Source organism: Strix uralensis, chromosome 6 (genome assembly GCF_047716275.1).
Source record: "Strix uralensis isolate ZFMK-TIS-50842 chromosome 6, bStrUra1, whole genome shotgun sequence".
Lineage (NCBI taxonomy): Eukaryota > Metazoa > Chordata > Aves > Strigiformes > Strigidae > Strix > Strix uralensis.
In genome coordinates, this window is record NC_133977.1 from 16,302,161 (window position 1) to 16,321,657 (window position 19,497).

The following is a 19,497-nucleotide window of genomic DNA, read 5'->3' on the forward strand; positions in this document are numbered from 1 at the left end:
TGTGGTTATTGCCCCCCATATGGCTCTACTAAGAAGAATTTGGCTCTGTTATCTTTGCAGTTATTTGAAGGGAAGTTATCAACATTTTTTAGATCATACCTTATCTGCTTCTTTACCAGGCCCAACAAGCAAAGTTACCTCAACCTGTCTTCATGAAATAGCTGGAGCCTGTCTTGGTTGCCATCTGTTGTTTGGCCCTGTGAGAACATATAACACCACCATTGTCAAAGGGCTTCGGTATCTCACCTAACAGAGCTTGTTAGTGCCTCTGACTTGTCACCTTCTTTGGCTAAACCTCAGCCAGTTATAAGTTGCAATATGCTGGTATTTCTTTCCTGATGCATGCTATATCTAGCCTTTTAAAGTTATAGGCAAGGAAAACAGCAATGTTTTCATCGCTGTTAAGTCCTACCTTTAAACCTGCCTAGAATGTAAAGTCTAATTTCTTGATTAATTTCTAGGCGATTTGAATGCATAGATTTTTGTGACACTTAAGTTTAGAAGACAGCTTGAGTTAGGAGCAAGTGTTTGTGCTATTTGTCTGAAATACCTTTTGGTTTTGGCAGTTGCTACTAACTGGTAATTGCTTGTGTACTCAGAGAAATGTGTGTACAGAACTTCACTGCGAGCTGGTGCTGCTGTTAGTATTTCATGTAAGAAAACCAGACCAAAGCCCATCTAATTTTTTACAGGATTTCTAGTTCTTAATCTCTTCTTGATAAATCTGATGTTAGGTAATTGTGTGGCATGCAAGCCATGCAGTGTTTTGTTTGTTTCCCCACTTGCCATCAAATGGGTCATATTCCTGTTTTCGTTTTCCTACCATGTGACAGATCTCTAGATCTTAGCGCTTAGAAATTTAATTCTTATTGCTAGATCTTCTCATCCTGTTTCAGCAGTGTGTAGGGACCTTGTTTATTAAGGCCTTTTGAATCACCTGTATTTTGGCCTTAGTGTAAATGGGTCGAGTGTGCATTCTTTTATCTCCACAGGTTTCTGCTTCCACTAGAAGGTGTGAGGAACTGCAGTTCCTAATTGTAAGAGATCTGTCTGTCTTTAATAAAGAAGTTTTCCTATCTCTCATTGTCTACTAGCTGTTGTATGTGAGCAATTCTGTCACCAGGGGCATATTTGGGGTGTTTTCCTGAGAGTAATTTTAGGTGCCATTAGTCAGAATTTTGAAGTGACTTCATCATTGACATGGATTTAAATTAATTCGTGAAATAGGTAACATTTCTTGTGGCAAATGTATTTAACACAAGCTTTGAAAGACATTTGGAGCAGGTATTCTACAAGTGCAAACTAAGCAATGTTGGCTACAAAACTAATTATATTTTTGAAAATGTAATTTGGTGACATGTGACACTATAAATGCAAATGACCTTTGTAAAGAATGTGACTGAACCTCCCATATTTCTATCCAGACTGAAACATTCCAAGAAAATAATAAAAAAAGCCCAACTGATTAATGCAGTACATTAAAAGTTAACTGTTTGGGTCCTGTGGGCAGGTTGTCTAACCATTCAGTGCAGTTTTTAGAGAGCTTTTAATTAATGGCATCTAGGATATTTATATCCAGACAACTATTAGTTTTTGAATGAAGGGATTCATTGCCATTTGGGTGCTGCACTGATATCTCCCTGCTCAAGAACAAAATAATTGGTTCTTCCTGAGTTCTCCCCCCTGCCCCCCTTTCCTCAAGTACTCACAGGCAATAAAGAAACCCGTCTCACCTTCAGGCACTCCAGGAAGAAGTGAGAGTCACCCTGGGTATATCACAGTTAAAAGAGCAGTTCAGTGAAACACGCTTTCATAAAACTGCCGTTAACATCTAAGAAAGCAAGCCTATTATGGGATCAATTTCTCCTAGCGTGTTACAGCCAAATCTTCTGGGGAAGAAAAACACTTTCACGATATGACACTTTCACAGTGTGTTCTTTCTTGAAGGTGTGCAGGATTGTCATGCGGTCTCTCCTACCTTTTCTTGCTCTAAGGGTGCTCTTGAGAGAAAAGGGTGTTTGAGTGTGCTTACCTCAGGGCAGCTTCTGTGCCATGCCAGTGGGCCAGCCCTGCCACTCTCACACTTGCCCCTCAGCACAGGCGCTCCCCTGGCAGGCCCCTGCCTGCACATTCGGATCTGAAACTGTTTGGGGAAATAAATCTGAGAAGAAATTGAATGGGGGTGGACAGCAGATTATTTAAGGCCAAGAAATGGGTCAGAGGAGATTTGAAGAGTAACAGGGGTATTCTGTCTCCTGTGAAGTGGATGGACTTGTGGGCTCTTCAGCTTTTCTTAGTTACCTGCTGGTTCTCAGATAAAGCAGATTGTTTGCTGGACTATTGTATGTTCTGCTACTAGTTTTGGCCTACGGCTCCTTGGCACTCATAAAGTACTTGCATCTCACTAAACCAGAGATGGCATGCCTTATACATACACTACTGGTACTGCTGTTGTCAGAGGAAATGGTTGTTTCCATCGAAAATCTGATTAGTAGTGTCAATATGTTGTCATGCATGACTTCTTGGCAGGGAAACCTGCCTTCTTGAATGATTTTTCCAAGTAGTACAGGCTCTGTTATTTAGTATACTTAGACCAAACAAAACCCATACCCATACATTTTCAGTAAGGAACAGTGTGATAGAGGCAGATAGAGCATTGACTATTTTTAAAATTTATTTTTATTCTTTATTTTTTTTAATAGCTCAGACCACTCAGCCTTTGAAACCCCCATTTTTCTTTCACAACTGTACCCTTTGGAACCTATTCTCAAAGGAGATGCTACAAAGTCGATGCTAGCATGGAAAGTCTATACAGAAAGTTTATCTTTAAATCAGAGCTTCTAGAGAGGCTGTAGTTTGATATAACAAGGTCCTTTCTCTCCTGTTCTATTCTTAATTAGGCGTACCTAAAGAGCAGCATATTTCATGAAGAATTATAATTTTTTTGAATGCCTGTGTGCGGGGTTGTCATAAACGTATCAGCCAACCACCTCTACCTAAACCCAGATCTCCCTGGGCTAGGTGCTGAAGGTCACCTTTGAGTAAGACAGTTCCTGTCCTAGGGATCTTTATGTTTGAAGTGAAAAATACCCAGCCAAATCAGAGGAAGGAAAACTGAAGCAAAATATAATGGGACGTGAATCTCTTACCTACCTGTCCAGCCCTCTGATCCAACAGCACGCAGTCAGGATCCTGCTGTGTAAGAGAATTGTTTCTTTCCTCCTATGAATGAGGCCATTTTCAGTCTTGAGTTCAGGGCCTCCTCATTAAACAAAAGAGAACTTAAAATCTTTAATTTCCTGAAGCTTTTCAGTGAATGCTGGAGGGCACTATAATAGTTCCAGTTTCTTAGAACTGCTTTCTCATTACACAAGAATCCTAGTCAAGCATGCATTGACTGTAACTATGTTATTGTTAACAATATCTGTAAGAGTAACTTCATAATGGAGCAAGTCTTGCAATGAGCTATACAGAGTTCAGATGCGCCTGAAAGGAAATAGTGGAAAAATGACTGACTCCAAAGCAAACAGGCTTGCTTGTGCACTTTGCATCCGTCTGATTTCATTGTTGTGCCACCCTGAGAGCAGGGCATGTTGACAGCAGAATAGGTCTGGGGAGGAAATGGATGGTCGGGGTATGTGAAATGCCTACATAAATATATGAATGGGGTATGGAGGCTTAGACTGCGGTCCTTGTATTTTAAAAGTAACTTGAGCCTTCTCTTTGAAAGTGCTGATTGAGACTGCTTAATGCGACCATGAGCACTGCTACAGCAAGTTCTGTACAGTCATTCTCTAATTATACAGTTATTGGTGTGTTTTGGAGCAAACAAGACTGCTATAAATCATGTTTTGGGAAGAGGTCCTTGTTAGGAAGATAAACATCTGTTTACATAAGCTGAAGAGATGAGTGGAAACATACTTTGTGTGGCTGCACTAAGGCTGATATTCAGGCTTTGCCAAACTTATGGTGTAGACAGTTGGAGCTTTAAGTGTCCATAATGCTGCTGCCATGCAGCTCAGCACACTGGCCAGTGGAAAGCAGCGTGAGTGTTGTGCCAGCAAGATCTGGGCTCTTCCTTTGGCTTGACAGCAAACGGTGCTGTTCGGCACAGCTCCCATCACCTTTTTGCAAGGGTCCTTAGGACATTGTCCATGGGGTGTCAAAGCTGCAGGGCCACAGGAAAATCAGCTGCTGCTGCTCCTGCCATTCTCCTCTGTAACCCCCTGGGTGAGGAGACTTCCACTTGGGCCGGTCTTAGCTCAGTAGCTACCTGGGAGGGGAAGAGGGGGTTGTTTCTCTCTCAAGTAAGAAAATGCCTCTGTTACCAGTATTGTGAGTTATTTGGTTGTGCTGCAGCTCCACAAGGCATCCAGGTGCCCTGTCACTTGGATTAGACACTAGATCTGTTCGGTTTTCTAGAATACTAAGTGCTTCTTTCTGGGACCAGTAAAGCTTCCACGTACTGATTAGGAGTGTTTCAGTGTCCTGAGAATCCACAGCATCCTAAGCAATACATCTGTTGAAGAGTCTTCCCTAAAGAGCAGATACGTAGTAGATATTTAAAACCTCAACATTTACAGTCCAAGACCCAATCTATGGAAAACTGTCCTGAATTAACGAGGTCAGTGCTTATTCTGTTCCAAGGCAAATTGTCAAATTTCTATCTCGGATCTAATGTGTGAGGTCAACATGCATAAGGATACTGACTCTTGTTTCCATATAATGGTGAATATGCACAAAATACTTTCAAAGGAGCTGTCGGTTGTTAGCCCAGTGCTTCCTGCAATTGATATGGAAGCAAGTTTAGCACAGCTGCCATGAAGTTACTGTTTCTTAATTTCTCTTAAATTAAAGCTTATGCAAATAGCCCTAGGTTTAAGGTATCTAGATGCTTTTCATTCTTGAGAAGAAACTGGTTGTCATCTTAGCTGGAGATAGGAAACCAGTCAGAAGTCAGTACTTTGCTTGTGTTGTTATTTAGCTGGACACTGTCCGGGTTAGAACCACCGCGTGTTACCAGACTGTAATGTAATGAGTGTGTCATACACCCACACCTTCAGCATCAGTTAAACACAGCTTTATTTTTTTATTAAATTTCTAACTGTTCATGTATCATACATTGACAGATCTCCCCAGCCATCTTTGAATTTGCTTTTGGGACTGTGAAGCAATAGGTTTTCATCTGTGCTATTTGTTGCTTGAATTCCTGCAGATACACAGAGAAGTTCAGAGCCAAGTGCAGGTTATTAAAGTGGTGTGGTGTTGTGCTTATGAAGTCTGAGAACTGGACTCAGACCAGGAGATTTGTTCTGGCTTCTCCCTCTCCACAGTTACATGTCCTGTAACAGTGTGTATCCTACAGAGGACAGTCAGTGCTTCAGACTAACTCCAGCCTTTGCGGGAGACCTACTGGGAGACTGAGGCATTGGTTAGGTCAATGCTGAGAGCAGCAACTTCCCCCTGGGGTTGTACAATGGATGCTGGGCACAGCTGTATCCTGCATGCAAGAGCAGGTGAAAAACATTGTTAGTTCCTTCATGCTTTGAGTTACCAGCTTTGGGGGGGAAATTCTTGTACTGGCTGAGAAAGTGCCACAATAAAGCATGGCCTGTTATATTGGTGGTAAAGATGAGGGGTGTCCTGTGACTTATGACAAAACCAAGCTCCTTCAAATGAAAATTTTAACACAAAATAGACTGACACTTAATTGTTTGGTTTCTACAAATTAGAGCATTCTGAATTATGCTACCTTCAGCAGTTTGTAGTTGCTCAGAAATCACACATGTTAAGTGGATGTCTACGCTGGTCTGACACGGAGCCCTTGTACTTACCTAGAGGCCGTATGTTCTCTTGTGTTGCGTGCTTCCACTAAATAACTTACTCAACAAACCTACAAAAATGTGAAGATGTGCTGCTGTGCTTGCTGAGTTCTGATCAATAAATCTCTGAACTGAATTATAGCATGTATGTGCAGCTTTAAGATGTTTTTGTGACCTTTTGCTTTCAGTAGTATTGGTTTGAGTATCACTACTAAAATTCCTAGTTACTTAATTTTTTTCTTCAAGCTTTCTGAGGGCACTTAAACAGTGTCTGTTGTATTGCTGATGGATGATTCGCATTAATTTTTCAGCTCTTGTGGGCAGGAATCTGTAGTAAGTGCATTTAGAACCAAAGAGGGGTTTTTTTTGGATTTGTACAACATGACTTGTGTTGTGTTGGTTTTGATGTAATAGTAAGTGCCCCAGCAAGATCACTCTTCAGTATTTCATGCTGTAATTTGGAAGTTTTCAAAAACAACTTTAAGAATTTTTCTTGTAAAATCAAAAGCAGGTATGTATCTATCTGTTGCTTTTGTATTCATATACTGCAAAAGGCTTAACTCCTATTTCAGGAATGACTGTCTATGTAACTATAGCCAAAACACTGCACGTTCATATTGAGTTTACAGATAAAACTTCCTATATTCAAATGACAAGAAATAAAAGTGGATGATAGTGGACCCATTAATGACAGTGTTCCCTCACTCTGTAGTTCTAAATGAGAAACATGCTTTCAGACATAACCATGGGAGGTATTAAGACAAAGGTGTATTCTGATTCCCTGTCTGGAGTTGGAGAAAGCAAAAAATTAGTAGTCATTTGTTAACAGTGTCGTGCACACACTTAGTTTTCCCAGGCTGGCTTCACTAGAGTCAGTCTAGCAAAAAACAAAAAGGGAAACTGAGTTTCATTCAGTAATCCATTAAAATGATGACCATATTATTTAAAAAATATTTTGAAGGCTTCATAATAACCAAATAATTACATCATTTTAGACGTTTTGTAATTATAACATTCAGATTTTTGAACTGCAAAATGCTTCCCTCAACTAATGCAGGCATACAGGTCTTGTTCAACTCTGTGAAGCCAGCAGGGTGGGACTAAGGCAGGCCCAGCAACCCTCCTTCTGCATGTCTGCTCAGTCCCAGGGAGAGAGGTGCTGGCCCCACGCACGTCGGGAAGCCTGCATGCAACGTCCTCTCACGCACAGAACCTCACTGCGAGACAGGACAGTTTTAGAGATCTTCAATAAAAGAAAACGCAGTCCCTTGCCACTCCTATAAAGGTGGTGATATCCTGAACACAGAAATAAAATAAAATGGAGAGAATAAATAAGGAAAAAATGATTCAAAATTAAAAACTACTCCATTCCATGTTCATTATGTTTTTAATACTCATCTTGCTAAGATGCAGAACAAGGACTATTGAATTTCCATTCATTAGCAGCCAACAAGATATGAATGAGTATTAAGTTCAAACAAAAACTGATTTATAACATCAAGTTGTGCACTTAAAAAAATAATTACAAATCATTTTTAAAAGGAAGAGCAACAGTGGAAGCAATAATGAATATAAAACATGACTGATTAGGCTTTAAAACATAACTTCAAGTATTCTATGGCATTTTCTCAGACATTTGTCTTGAATTTGTTTGTGCAATACCCATCTTTGCATAGTAAAGAAAAATTGGTTAAACTCCAGCCTTAAGTAATCTGTTTCTTTTAACATGCACCTATAGAGCTGTGAATTTGCCTAGCAGACTTCTCTGTTAGGAGGATCAGATCATGCAGCAAACTGGAAACAGTTATACAGTTAACACAGTTTCTTGTCCAGATGAATAGATAAATAATGGAGCAAATATATAGTGGATGAAATGGAGGCAGTGCTGACCAGGTTGTCTTTTGACGATGCTTTGTGATGAACAAATTAACACTAAACGGGTAGCAGAGCAAAGGCAGGATGTAGAAAATCAAGACCTACCAAAACCAGTTTTTAATTGTCCACCACCACAGAAAGCACTTCAGCCTGTACCTACTCTGAGCTGTGTTTGTCAATTGTGTTCTGTACATGCTGGGCAGAAAGTGAATGTGTTCTTCCACATACAGTGGCTGATGAGTGGAGCATCAATTCAATCAAGAAATCATAATTCCTATGAAACTGCTGGTGTAAATAGAAATTACTCCAGCACCAAACATATGTACAAGGTAGCTGGGGACCACTGTGGTCTGATTTAAAACATCACATCACACACTAACAATGTTGTGAAATGCTTCTCAAAGGTTTATTACACAGGTAGTTTATGTATATCCAGTTGATTTTACTTATTTTAATTTTTGGTAACCACTAGTGTTTCTGTTGTGGGTTACGCTTGCTTTGGAAGCAGAACCCTGACAACGTTGGGGGTTACATTCCCAAGAAAAGTACTTTTAGAGGACAATAATACAGTTGCAAGTATTTTTGGTTTGCCATAAAAGTATTGTCACTAACTTCATTCTGCTTGAAGCCAGGCAGGAATTTTTCAGAATAAAACTTATAATATATACCAATGTTGACTACCTGTGTGCAGCACCTTTAACTCATAACACAGTAAGTGTTAATGTGACTATGTTAAAGCTGTTTAAAAGCATTTAATAATAACTGTCAACCAAAACAACATATTGTAGTTCTCTTGTGAGACTGTTGGACTGAACATTATCATAATAAGAAATATAATTGAAATGAGATTTTGTAAATCACAGGAAATCTGCAGCATTTTCTTAATGTTTTGGCTCTTAAAGCTAACTCAGGAAATGGATCTCCACTGAACAAAGATAAAGTAGTGTAACTGGACTTCTGTTGTTACTAATATCCAACCTTTAAATTAAATCCAAAATTACAAGAGTTTTTAATTCTGATTATCAGATGCAGCAATGAAATTTTCAGGTCACTTCACTTACATAAACTGAATTACCTAAGTTTTAAATCTAGATGAAAAGGATGAGCCAGACTGTACAGCTCTATACTTTAAGGGAGGCCCAAACTAGACATCTTCATACCTTTCTCAAGCCAGATCCACCCAGGCTAGCCTGGTTACGAGGGGTACTGCTGCCCAGCACTTCTCTGCAAAAATCAGTGTTTGTACACAAGGTGTGTCTAAAAGTAATCACAACACACAACCCCCTAAAGCTGGGATTTTGCACACTTTGTGATGGTAACTAACTATCAGTAGTCAAGGATCAAAGTATTAATTTTGCATTACACTTTGAAAAGTGAGATGCATCAAAGAGATACAGGGAGTGAGTTAGAAATGTCAGTCACCTTTGCAAGCCCACTTGGGTGGGTGGGCAGAAGGCAAAAGAATAATAACTCATTCTAAACTTCTAACATTTTGTGAGTATTTTAAGGCTTATTTAAGTTTTTATTTCACAGGATATAGACAGGAAAAAAAAAAAGTACCTATAGTTTAAAAAAAAAGCTTGGCACTTGTGATTCATTTGAGAGGGTGGGTGTCACTTATCTTACATTATATTATGGAAAATCTGTATAACAGCCACAAAAAGTAATCCAGACTTATAGTCAGTACATAGATATGCATTTATACATTTTAATTGTTTTTGGTTTCAAGCATACAAACTTTAGATCACATCTGTTCGGTGTCAGAACTCCCTGCATCTGCATGCTATTAACTGCCTTTTTTGAGCAAGCCCAGAACATCCGCTGTACAACATGCTACAGAAAAAAAGGGGAGCAAAAAAACCCAAAACCAAACCCAACATCAAAAATAGATTTACATAAAGAATAGAACCTTTTTGTATGGAAATCCTTTTCTCTCATTATATATATATTTATATATAATCTGTGAAAATGATACGTCAAAATCTTATTTCCATATTTACACTTTTTTCCTTCTTGGAAGAATTACATCCATCACTTGATAGCTTCCATACCCAACAGACTCCTGGCCCAGGAGATCAAGACAAGGTGGACAGCGAGCTCACAGCACAGAGAACTCTGAAGTCCAGTGGCAGAATGCACTGCGCGACTGGAAAAGCTATCAGAGCCTGGTATCAGCTTCCCAGTGGTTTGCATTTATTGGGCTGCAGATTCTGCCTGGGGTCAGCTTGCTAGCCTGGTTGTTTGTGTGAGCCATGCAGGTTACCCTTTCAAAATTAGCTCCTCATGCCACTGGAGTTTGATAAGAAAAAGGAAGTCATGCGAACTCAAGTGAAGTTAGAGTGCCAGCAGGCTGGGGAAAAAAATCTTCTGCTATTTCATTATTTTGGAACAGTTCTCTTATTGCACTTGGTCTGTGTGTATCCTTTGATTGAGAAAAGGAAAAAAAAACTACCTGATTTTGAAACAGTTTGCTTGTAACACGTGTCAGTTAATGTTAACAAGAGAAAGGTGAATAGAGGAAGTATTTCAAACTTATCTCCAAAAAGGACAGTCTTCTACCACCTCAAATCCTAACATCCCAACATTGTGTTTATAGTTACTGTTTCTCAGGTTCTTCCTTACTGATTTAGTTCCTGTGCAGCAAAGACATCATACCCAAAATCCAGTAGTGCAAGAAGCAGCTTTCTGAATCATATTTCTTCAGATAGGGCCTTGTTGACTTGGATCGAACCTTCGTTTTTTGACATTTCTTCCAGGTTGCATCAAAAGGAGATGAAAAGAGAAAAATGCAAGATATTAGTTAGATATAACAGGAACAAAGCCATGGCCAAGGTCATAGTAAAGTAAAAGGCTCACACTGAGACAGTTTAACAAATAACTTGCAGATTCCTTAAATTGCTACCCCTTGGTTGCATGCTTTCTGTAGCACAGTATCAAGTATGCAGTTTAAAGATCTTGCTGGCATACAGAATTCAATTATTTCTGTAGTAGTTCAAGTGGTGCTCTAAATTTGTAGAAACTTTCAGCCCACAGTAACATGTGTGTCCACTAGGCCAAGGAAGCATGCATATACCTAAAGGGTATGAGTCAGAAGTGCCAGTACTGGAAATACATAAGCACACGGACACTTGAGTGTCCATCTCTGGCTATCCAAGAATTTAGTTTACGTATTCCAGTGTGACAAAGAACTGAGTGCCTCTGTGAGCTCTTACCACACTATTGACCATCACTGCTATGAATCTTGGTAAGGTGCAAAATATAGCAAAGACACTGCATTCGAAGGAGACTGGACAGTTTTGTAAATTGTGTGATTAGAATTTAATGTTAACAGTGGATAAGCAAGCTGGTCAGTGATATCCAGTCTCCTGCGATACTGATATCCTATGTCAAACAGCAAGACATTAGGAAGCGACAACAGAAGTTGGGTGCAACCTCCCCAGTATCTGGCTTTATGTGGGGCATCAAGCAAGGGGCTCATGCATTTAGTTTTAACATTGGGCATACGCACCACTACCGCCACCAAACCGACATGCAAAAAATACAGACCAGGAATTCATAAATTCCCTAAAGCTACATACCAACCCCAGCATTTTCTATTTTCTGCAGCCCTGATAACTACCACCACTGCTACAATATTTATAAATATACAAGGTTTGCCCGGTGGTTTAAGAGACTAACAGATGTATCCAAAGGCAACTTCTCTTTGAGAAGATTGCCAGTAGTTCTTGGGCATCCTTTGTGGTGTTTTTTGTTGTTGTTTTTTTTTTTTTCCTTGGGTACCAGTGCCTACATTTTTGCAAGGTGTATGCTTAAGAACTGCTGGTTTCTGAAAGATCACTGTATTCATCTTTCAATCACTTCCCCTCTAGGAGTACTGTACTAAAGCTCCTTTTGAATTAGGCTGACATTACTTCAATATCTCAACCCATCCTCCTCTGTACTACAGGTAAATTTGAGATGAGCAAATTATTTTTTCAGGCCAACTTGCAGAACTGCATGATAGGAAGTACGAATTTAATATAACTTGGTTAAATGTTAGTTAAAACCTGTTTTGTGTCTGCCTGTCCTGCCACTTTCAATGGAGAGACGACATGTCTGCTTCTCTTCCCCCTCTGCCTCCCCCCTTTAAATACTGTCTAGCATACCTGAGTTCAAACACTACTGATGAGCAACTAATTAGTCAGTCTCCTTAAAACAAATCATCAATGCATGTAAAAAATCCAGATGATGCCACTTGTCCTTCTACTCTAGAGAAAGTACCATATTCCAGTTTGCTCAAAGACGACAAGTCATTAAAACATAGGCTGAATTACATTCTGTTACCTGAGCTTATTTTGATTAAAGAAATGGATTTTTTGAGTCTTAGAACATGGTACAGAGGACAGATGCTATGCTAGCTTCCCAGTACAACTCCTGTATCAAAACACTTTTGACTTTTATCCTATCAAATCTTTTCTAACCTGACCTCCACCAGTGTAGTATTCCAGTAAGGACCATTTGGTTGTATGACAGCTCAGCCAGCTCCCATGCCACAGGAAAAGTCTGCTGTGCTCTCACCATCCATTCTGTGATCTGTCCAAACCACGTATTTACTCATTTCCTAGTTTTATCCAGCAGAAATACACACTTCAAGGAATAAGATACTAAGCAAACCACTGCCTTTCTTAGGGTATTCTGCTAACAGTGCTGTATGAGAAAGAAACATGTGAAGAACTAAAACAACATTTACCATAAGAGTCTGAACTAGTCTCTGAAATACAGTACATCAGGTACAGTGTCAATATGAGCACATAGTACCCATGTGCAAAGCATTAACAAAAGCCTGCCACATCTCTGTGCTGCGATCGCAGCACTTCAGAGATAGGCAGTCAGGTGTTATCCTGCAGCAATTGGAATTCTATTCCGATTCCTTGACCTGCTTTAATGACTTCATCCCAAATTACCAACCATTTCAATACTAAAATGAAGGTGGTAGTCTTACTTAAATCAGCAAATAGAACAAGTCTCTCTCTTTCCCAAGAAAATTACAATAAAAATAAAGGAAACTGGGTGAGTATCAGGTCCTGGATACTTGCACCTCTTTAGCTATGTACTACAGTAGTACAAGGTTCCTTTCAGTATGCTTCAGTAAAGCAGTAATGCAGGGGACAGAAGAGGCCTCTGTGGAAGGACACACAGGAGAATGACGCTGTTTCCTAGTTCTTTGTTGGTTTATGTAGAAGATTTTAGAACATTAACTTCTTTTTTGCACTTAATGTCTCTTTAAATAACTAGGGTCAGCCTTTCAGTCTGTAATTCAGCCAGAAAAAGTGTCTCTAACAAGAATAAAACTATAGGTGAATCCAAATCAAAAAAGCACACCATGCTACAGCACGTCACTGCCTCTCTAATATGGTCATCCTTACAATCGAAAAATATTTCAGAAAAGAAGAACTGGTTTCAAAAAAGCCTGGATGTATATAAGAAATACCCTGCTGCAATCCTCCGCTTTTTTTTTCTTTTTTGGCAACTAATTAGGAATGTGGTTACATAGTACATTACTTGCAAATCTGTGCCTTTGTGATCACATAACTACAAAGCTTTACTTCAGTATTTAAAGATTTATCCCAAACGAGTACTTTAACCACTTCAAATAGCTAATGTTTGCACAGGCATTCATAAAGCATGGTTCAAATGCTGGAGAAGAGCTTGAATAAATGACCTTTTGCTACAAAACTGATTCAAATTAACAAAATGAGGGACTAAAAGTAGCATCTTAAAATAAGACCTTGACCTGTCATTTTTTTTAGTAGTTTGGAAAAAAAGTGATAAAATATCTTACACTGGATTCTAATGCTGATGTTTGTGTAGTGATGACTCTACTGAAGTCCACAATACATGCTTTACGGAAATGCTGGTAAGGGACCAAAACCTCCTTTCTCACAAAGTCGCCATTAGCATTCCACTGCCTTATAGTGCAGAAACTTTTGGGGTCTAAATGCATCTGCACAGACCAGTTAAACTTGGCATCTGTTGTATGTGGGTGAATCTCTGGTCCAGCCATTAATCTTCCATTAAAGAGACAGAAAACCCTGCAGCTCTTCAGCTAAGAAACCATTGCTCGAAATAGAATTGTGCATACAATCAACTCTTCTCTGTCAGCCACTTTTCATGTGCATTTCCACATCACTTTTACTAGCATTGCATCTTAGCAGTGTTGCTTTATTACCAAAAATTGCTTTAATACTGTTAAAGTCAGCAACAAAAGCATTTAACTGGCTTATTTTACTGCAGTAACTTTGCAAAAATAAGTGAATATATGCTAAAGTATAGGCCCCTGAGACTGTGACTGCAGCCACTGCACAGAGCTACTCCTCTAATAGTAAAATTGTTCTTCTTATATTAACTCTGCACGTTGCAATCTTGCACATGAAAATTTTAGGAATGCCGTACTTTTGTACATTACCCATCAGAGTTGAGGTAGAAATACGTAGGACTCCCTTAGTGCAGTCTAAACACCAACAGCTTTAGAAGTACTGTGCAAGGCTCAACTGAAGTAAAATCTACTTAACAAGGTTTCCACCCACAGCCTTTAAGCCACCTGAAATGTGTAACGAGGTTCTATGCCTCCTAAAATTGTCAGTTAACTTTTTTCTTTCGTATTCTATCCACACATTAACTTGATTAGAATAATTAACCCAAGATTCACTCTTGAAACTGGAAGTTATGTTTTGTTTTGCTTTGTTCCTCCAAACTTGCATCAAGCCTTCTTTTACACTTCCCCTCCAACCCCACCACCCCACCACCTCAGTTCATGAACAAAGTTTGCTTAGTTGCAGCTTACGTTTGATATGGACTTGACACCACAGTACCGTATGTTCATATGAACATCTGATAACCTGTGAAACAGAAATCACATCTCCCAGTTTGTAAAGCATTAGCTACCTTCTCTCACATTTGCAGAGACTAAACATATCACTTGCTTAAAAAGGAAAAGTCAAAATCCTCTTTATTATCCTCATCTGTCCCTCCAGATATATCCGAAGCAAAGTATCAGAGGGTCTACATGTGCTAGCCCTCTTTTGTATACAAGCTGAAAAGCCTTTTCAGTTCCCCTCTGACCCCCAGAAGAAACATGCACTTCAAGCTGTGAGCTAGGCCAGGCCAGTGTACTTGAGGTTCTGCTACAGAACAAACATTTGTATCTTGCTCTTTTGAGAATAAGAGCTTCAGGAGACATTTCCAATACATTTCTCTGTAGGGATAACAAACTCCTGCATTTGGGCAAATGAATGACACCAGGATGCAAAGCTGAACACTTGTGAGAGTAGTTTGAGAGATGTGGAACAGAAAGGAGAAATAAACAATTGATTAAATACAGTATTGTTTCAGACAGGGATTCCTCTAGAGATGTGTGTTCATGCATGTTCTGGAGTGTAGGTGTCCCTAGTCAGCAGCCAGACTGCTCTAGAGCTGCTAGCAGGCACTGCAGCACTGATGCAAAAGAGCACAGGTTGTTACAGCACAAGACAGCTTAAAAAGATTCAGAGGAAGAAACTGCCCGAACCTTTTATATTTTAATGACTTGTACTATGTTTTTGACAAATTACTTTCTGCAATACAAATGCATCATCTAGGGATGAGCACTCTGTGTCTGGAAAGTATATGAATTGCTAAGTAACAAACATGTCTCCTGACAGCAGAAAACTGGTCCAAAAGTATAATCCAACATTTATTTTTTCTAACGAAATCTAGCTTGGTTAATTCCTATGGGAACTTGTAATATTAGTGTTTCTAATATTGTTGCTTTAAATGTGTGTGCATTGTTGTTCTGAATAAATCAAAAATTTTAACAGAAATATTAACACAAGCCTTGGAGAAAATTTGGCTGTATTTATTTAAAAATCTAACCGCAGTGAAGTGCAGGGGAAAAAAACCCTCAGTTCTGCAACTAACTGAAATTTTAATGTATTGTTTATATGCTTTATTTAGACTAAAAGACAACTCTCTCCTATAATTCTGCATCTAGTAGGATATGGCAGAAAAAACATAAATGTACTTGTATCAGTTAACGCTATAGAATATGTCCAAGTATTAAAGAGAGTCTGTAAAAAAGCATTATTCCCAGACTAGGCCTTTACACAAAAGAAATCTTTCAATCCATCAGACGAAAAGAATGCCAATTCCTTCCTGTGTTAACACCACATGCGAATCCATGTCTATCACTGCATATTCTAAAATACACACCTCATTTGAATTTCTACCTTTTAACATAGATTTGATGAAACAACGTAACAAATCAAAAATGCATACATACTAAATTATTCTACTGTTTATAAATATGGAAAATACAAATCTCAGCCATAGGAGACACAATGCAAAAGATAATAGGACTGTATCAAAACTACATTGTTTTTAAGTGACTACAGGGCAGCTCTAAATACTGGAGGCTAACCTAGGGGTATTTATTGTACAAATAAGTGGATTTCATTTATTTAACTAAGAAGCAGCTGTAAGAAAACAACAACAAAAAAAATACAGCAGGTCATGGTAAGTCTATCAGCAGGAATTAAAAAGGCTTATGAAGATGATACACCCATGCTTAAAGACTGATGTTTTGATACATTTTGTATTTAAACTTTTCTTCCTAAAGCAGATGTGGAGCACTGGCTCCCACCGCTGATGCACGCAGCACTGCAGCGCTTGCCAGTGTCAAGGGGAAGTGCTACTTCCCTCAGAACAAGCATTTAGAGAAAAATGACTGCGGCCGGTGCTGGGTCTTTCTGAAAACACTGCTGGTGGCAGGCAGTGCAACAGAAAGGAGTAACTGCCTTATCCAGAAGAAAGGGCAAAGCCTGTTTTCTGTTTTCAGCAGGGCTGAAAGATTTAGAAATATTTTGCTTCTATAATCATGTCTCATGCCAGGAGACACTATGAAAATATAACAGTCTAAACCAGAAGTAAACAAACATTTTCCAGTGACCTTTGAAAGTGAATTAACAGATAAATATGACCTGATCACTATATGCTACTTTGATAGCTGCCTTAATCAATTAGGGAATAGATTTTTTTTTTTCTTCTCAACTCAGAAATGAAATATTAATATAGGCCATATAAAATATTATTTGAACTATTATAAAATAACTGATTGAGAAATTAGGGTTTATTGTTGTATCATGGCTTAGTCTTGATTCATGTTATTGAAAAGAAATACAAACTTGAATACCATGAGAAATTACTTGTTCTTGTGCTTAAAACTTCCGTGAATTATTAGGTTATAAACATTGATTCTAGATTTAGATTCTTTTTACCAAATACGGACCATACATGTAGGCAGACTTGACACTACAAAAAAGGCAAGAATTAAATACCTTTGTGCAAGACTCTCTCTTTGCTTTAACAGCCCCAGGCAGAATGACTGGTATGTTTCTCTTCATAGTTATAAAAAACACATTGAACTAGAATTGGGTGAGAAATGTTTTCATCTTGCAAGAGACAGTTCAAGATTTCAAAGTGTTCTCTCTAAACCTGATTTTTTAAAAAAAATTTTGAATTGGTAATTAAAAAAAAAAATCAGTAACCACAAACAAAAGTTAGCTCTGGTACTTCTGAGTCAACTGTGTCAACACATTCATTACTGCAAACTACTCTGCTACTGCCACCACTTACCATTTACACATGAAGTCTTTAATTATGAAACAGTTTATCAGTTTGAAAGTACTACTGCATTCAAAATAAGCACTCCTCAAGACATGTACCTTTTGGGGCTTTTAACCACTGTAGTCAACTTATGAGAACAATGCTACTAATTGGAGGTGAGAAAAAGACCTTGCTCCCTAAGTGTTAGGGTGAACTCATGAAAGTTACATTCATTCTTTTGCTGTTCTTCAACTTTGCACCCTGATGACATCTGCTAGTTTCAAATCCATTTCTTCCTCTTGTTCAGTGCAGGTGTAATTCTCTTTAAAGCAGTTTGATATAGTTTGGGGCGGGGGCAAGGGGAGTTTTAACTTAGAAATCTTGTAGCAGGAACTCAAAATTTAGTGATATAAGCAAGAAATAGAAATGCCATAGCCACTGAAGAGAAGACATGCGGCATTGCTTACTTAAAGCCCCATCCTGTCCCCCCAAGGACAATAGCTGCTACCAGGATGGCACCAGCGATGGAGCCTATTATAAGATTGGTGGCACTAGGACCTGTGATAAAGGATTATGGTAAGACAGACATAAGAACCAACCACTTTATTCACATTAAGTGAAGCAACTGAAGGGTAGTCAAACAATTCAAGGAGTACAGACAGCACACACAAGGTGATGTCTCTAGATGATTTTGGCAAGCCCAACTTACTCTGCTTTAACAGTAAGAATGAACAAAGCTGTTGGTCTCTGCATTGTGCTATGCTGACGTCTACCATAGATAAAAATCTAGTATTAGACAGTAAATTCCATTGTGACTTACTCCATTATCTAGTGAATGAACTGTCAGCTGAGGACACGAAGATATTTATGAATAAGTCCCTAACTTAAAGGAAAAACTATGAATGCTGTTTTGTGACTGCAGCAAATGAGAAAGAAAAAAAAATAAATCAAAAAGCCTAACTTTTTTCATGGAGATCCTGAAAGGTGGTAGATATTTTAATTTGAGCAGAAAGCATCTAGCACCACTTGCTAATCAGAGTTCAGACTCCCTACAGTTACGTCAATGCTACCTTTACAGACAATTGTTTGACAAAAGCAAAGGATTATATAATAAGGAATAAAAATTGAAATAAAAGCTGTATTCCCATTAAGCTTTCCAAACATCAAAGCATCTCTTCATCATCCTCAAGAAACTACTTAACTACAAAGTGGGGAAGGGTGGAGCAGGAAAAAAGAGCAACAAAAGAAGCAGCACAAAATATGTTTGTGCAATTTTCTGAAGAGGGCAAGAGAACACCTAAATAATATACTCATAATTGACCCTTAAGTGCTCTATTTACACAGGGTGGAGGAAAACTGACAATAGGTCTGTACAATAACTTCCTATTGAGCAGTCTTTGATGTAAAGCTAATTGCATCTAAGCTCAAGGCAAAATGAGACCAACCCAATAGTTCTTTTGCAGCATATTGCACACTTTCTGTTTAAACATTTACATATTCAGGAATAGCCTTCAAAAACAGTTCTTACCTCCCATACCAGTCTCCCCAAACCAACACTTCTACACAGCAACCGAAATTTTCCTATTTTAAATGTTCTGAAACTGAGTTTGGAAAAATGACAGCTAACAAGGAAGAAGAAGGAGCAGCCAGAGATCAGCAAAGGAAAGAGCAAGGGCAGCTGCAACAACTGAACATTTTAAGCTGTTAGGTCGGTATCACAAAACCTTCTGCCTAGTCCCAGATGCTACTTACTACAGTAAGGATGTGTCCTAAATTTTAAAACTTACTGCAGTGACCTAACTTCATTGCATCCATTACACATTTCCCATATCAGTGCTTCTGGAGATCAGATTAGCTAAAAGAAAACGAAGTTTTAAAAATTGCTTCCTGCAATTCCTACACAAAGAGTATTCAGGAATATGAGTAAAAGACTTGGGCTGAAACAGAAATATAGTGAGCTTTACAGATATGAGCAGTGCACAAATTTGACAACAATAATTAAAAGGTAATTCTTCACAATTTGGAAGAACATATCTTATTTGGACTTACCTTTAAAGTCACACCTGGCTCAAATCAACAGGAGTGAGCATGGTGGGGGGTACACAAATGCCATTCCATAGGCATTATATTCCCAATAAAGGCTTGCTTTCAACAGCAGCCTGAGGAGCTACTGACTCAGATC

At 38.7% G+C, this 19,497-nt stretch overlaps 1 protein-coding gene across 5 annotated transcripts in view; it reads right to left on the reverse strand.

The window, feature by feature from the left end:
* Positions 1-7,190: 7,190 nt before the first annotated feature.
* The window catches only part of ADAM23 (ADAM metallopeptidase domain 23), an 83,317-nt gene continuing 71,010 nt past the window's right edge, over positions 7,191-19,497 (reverse strand). For 2 of the 5 annotated variants that reach the window (XM_074872964.1, XM_074872963.1), the window contains one exon: positions 7,191-10,446. In XM_074872964.1, coding sequence (XP_074729065.1) covers positions 10,388-10,446 — 59 coding nt within the window. In that variant the 3' untranslated portion in view covers positions 7,191-10,387. Of the gene's footprint in view, positions 10,447-14,520; positions 14,576-17,782; positions 17,874-19,497 lie in introns of all 5 variants that reach the window. The other 3 variants (XM_074872961.1, XM_074872962.1, XM_074872968.1) reach the window with 3 other exon arrangements.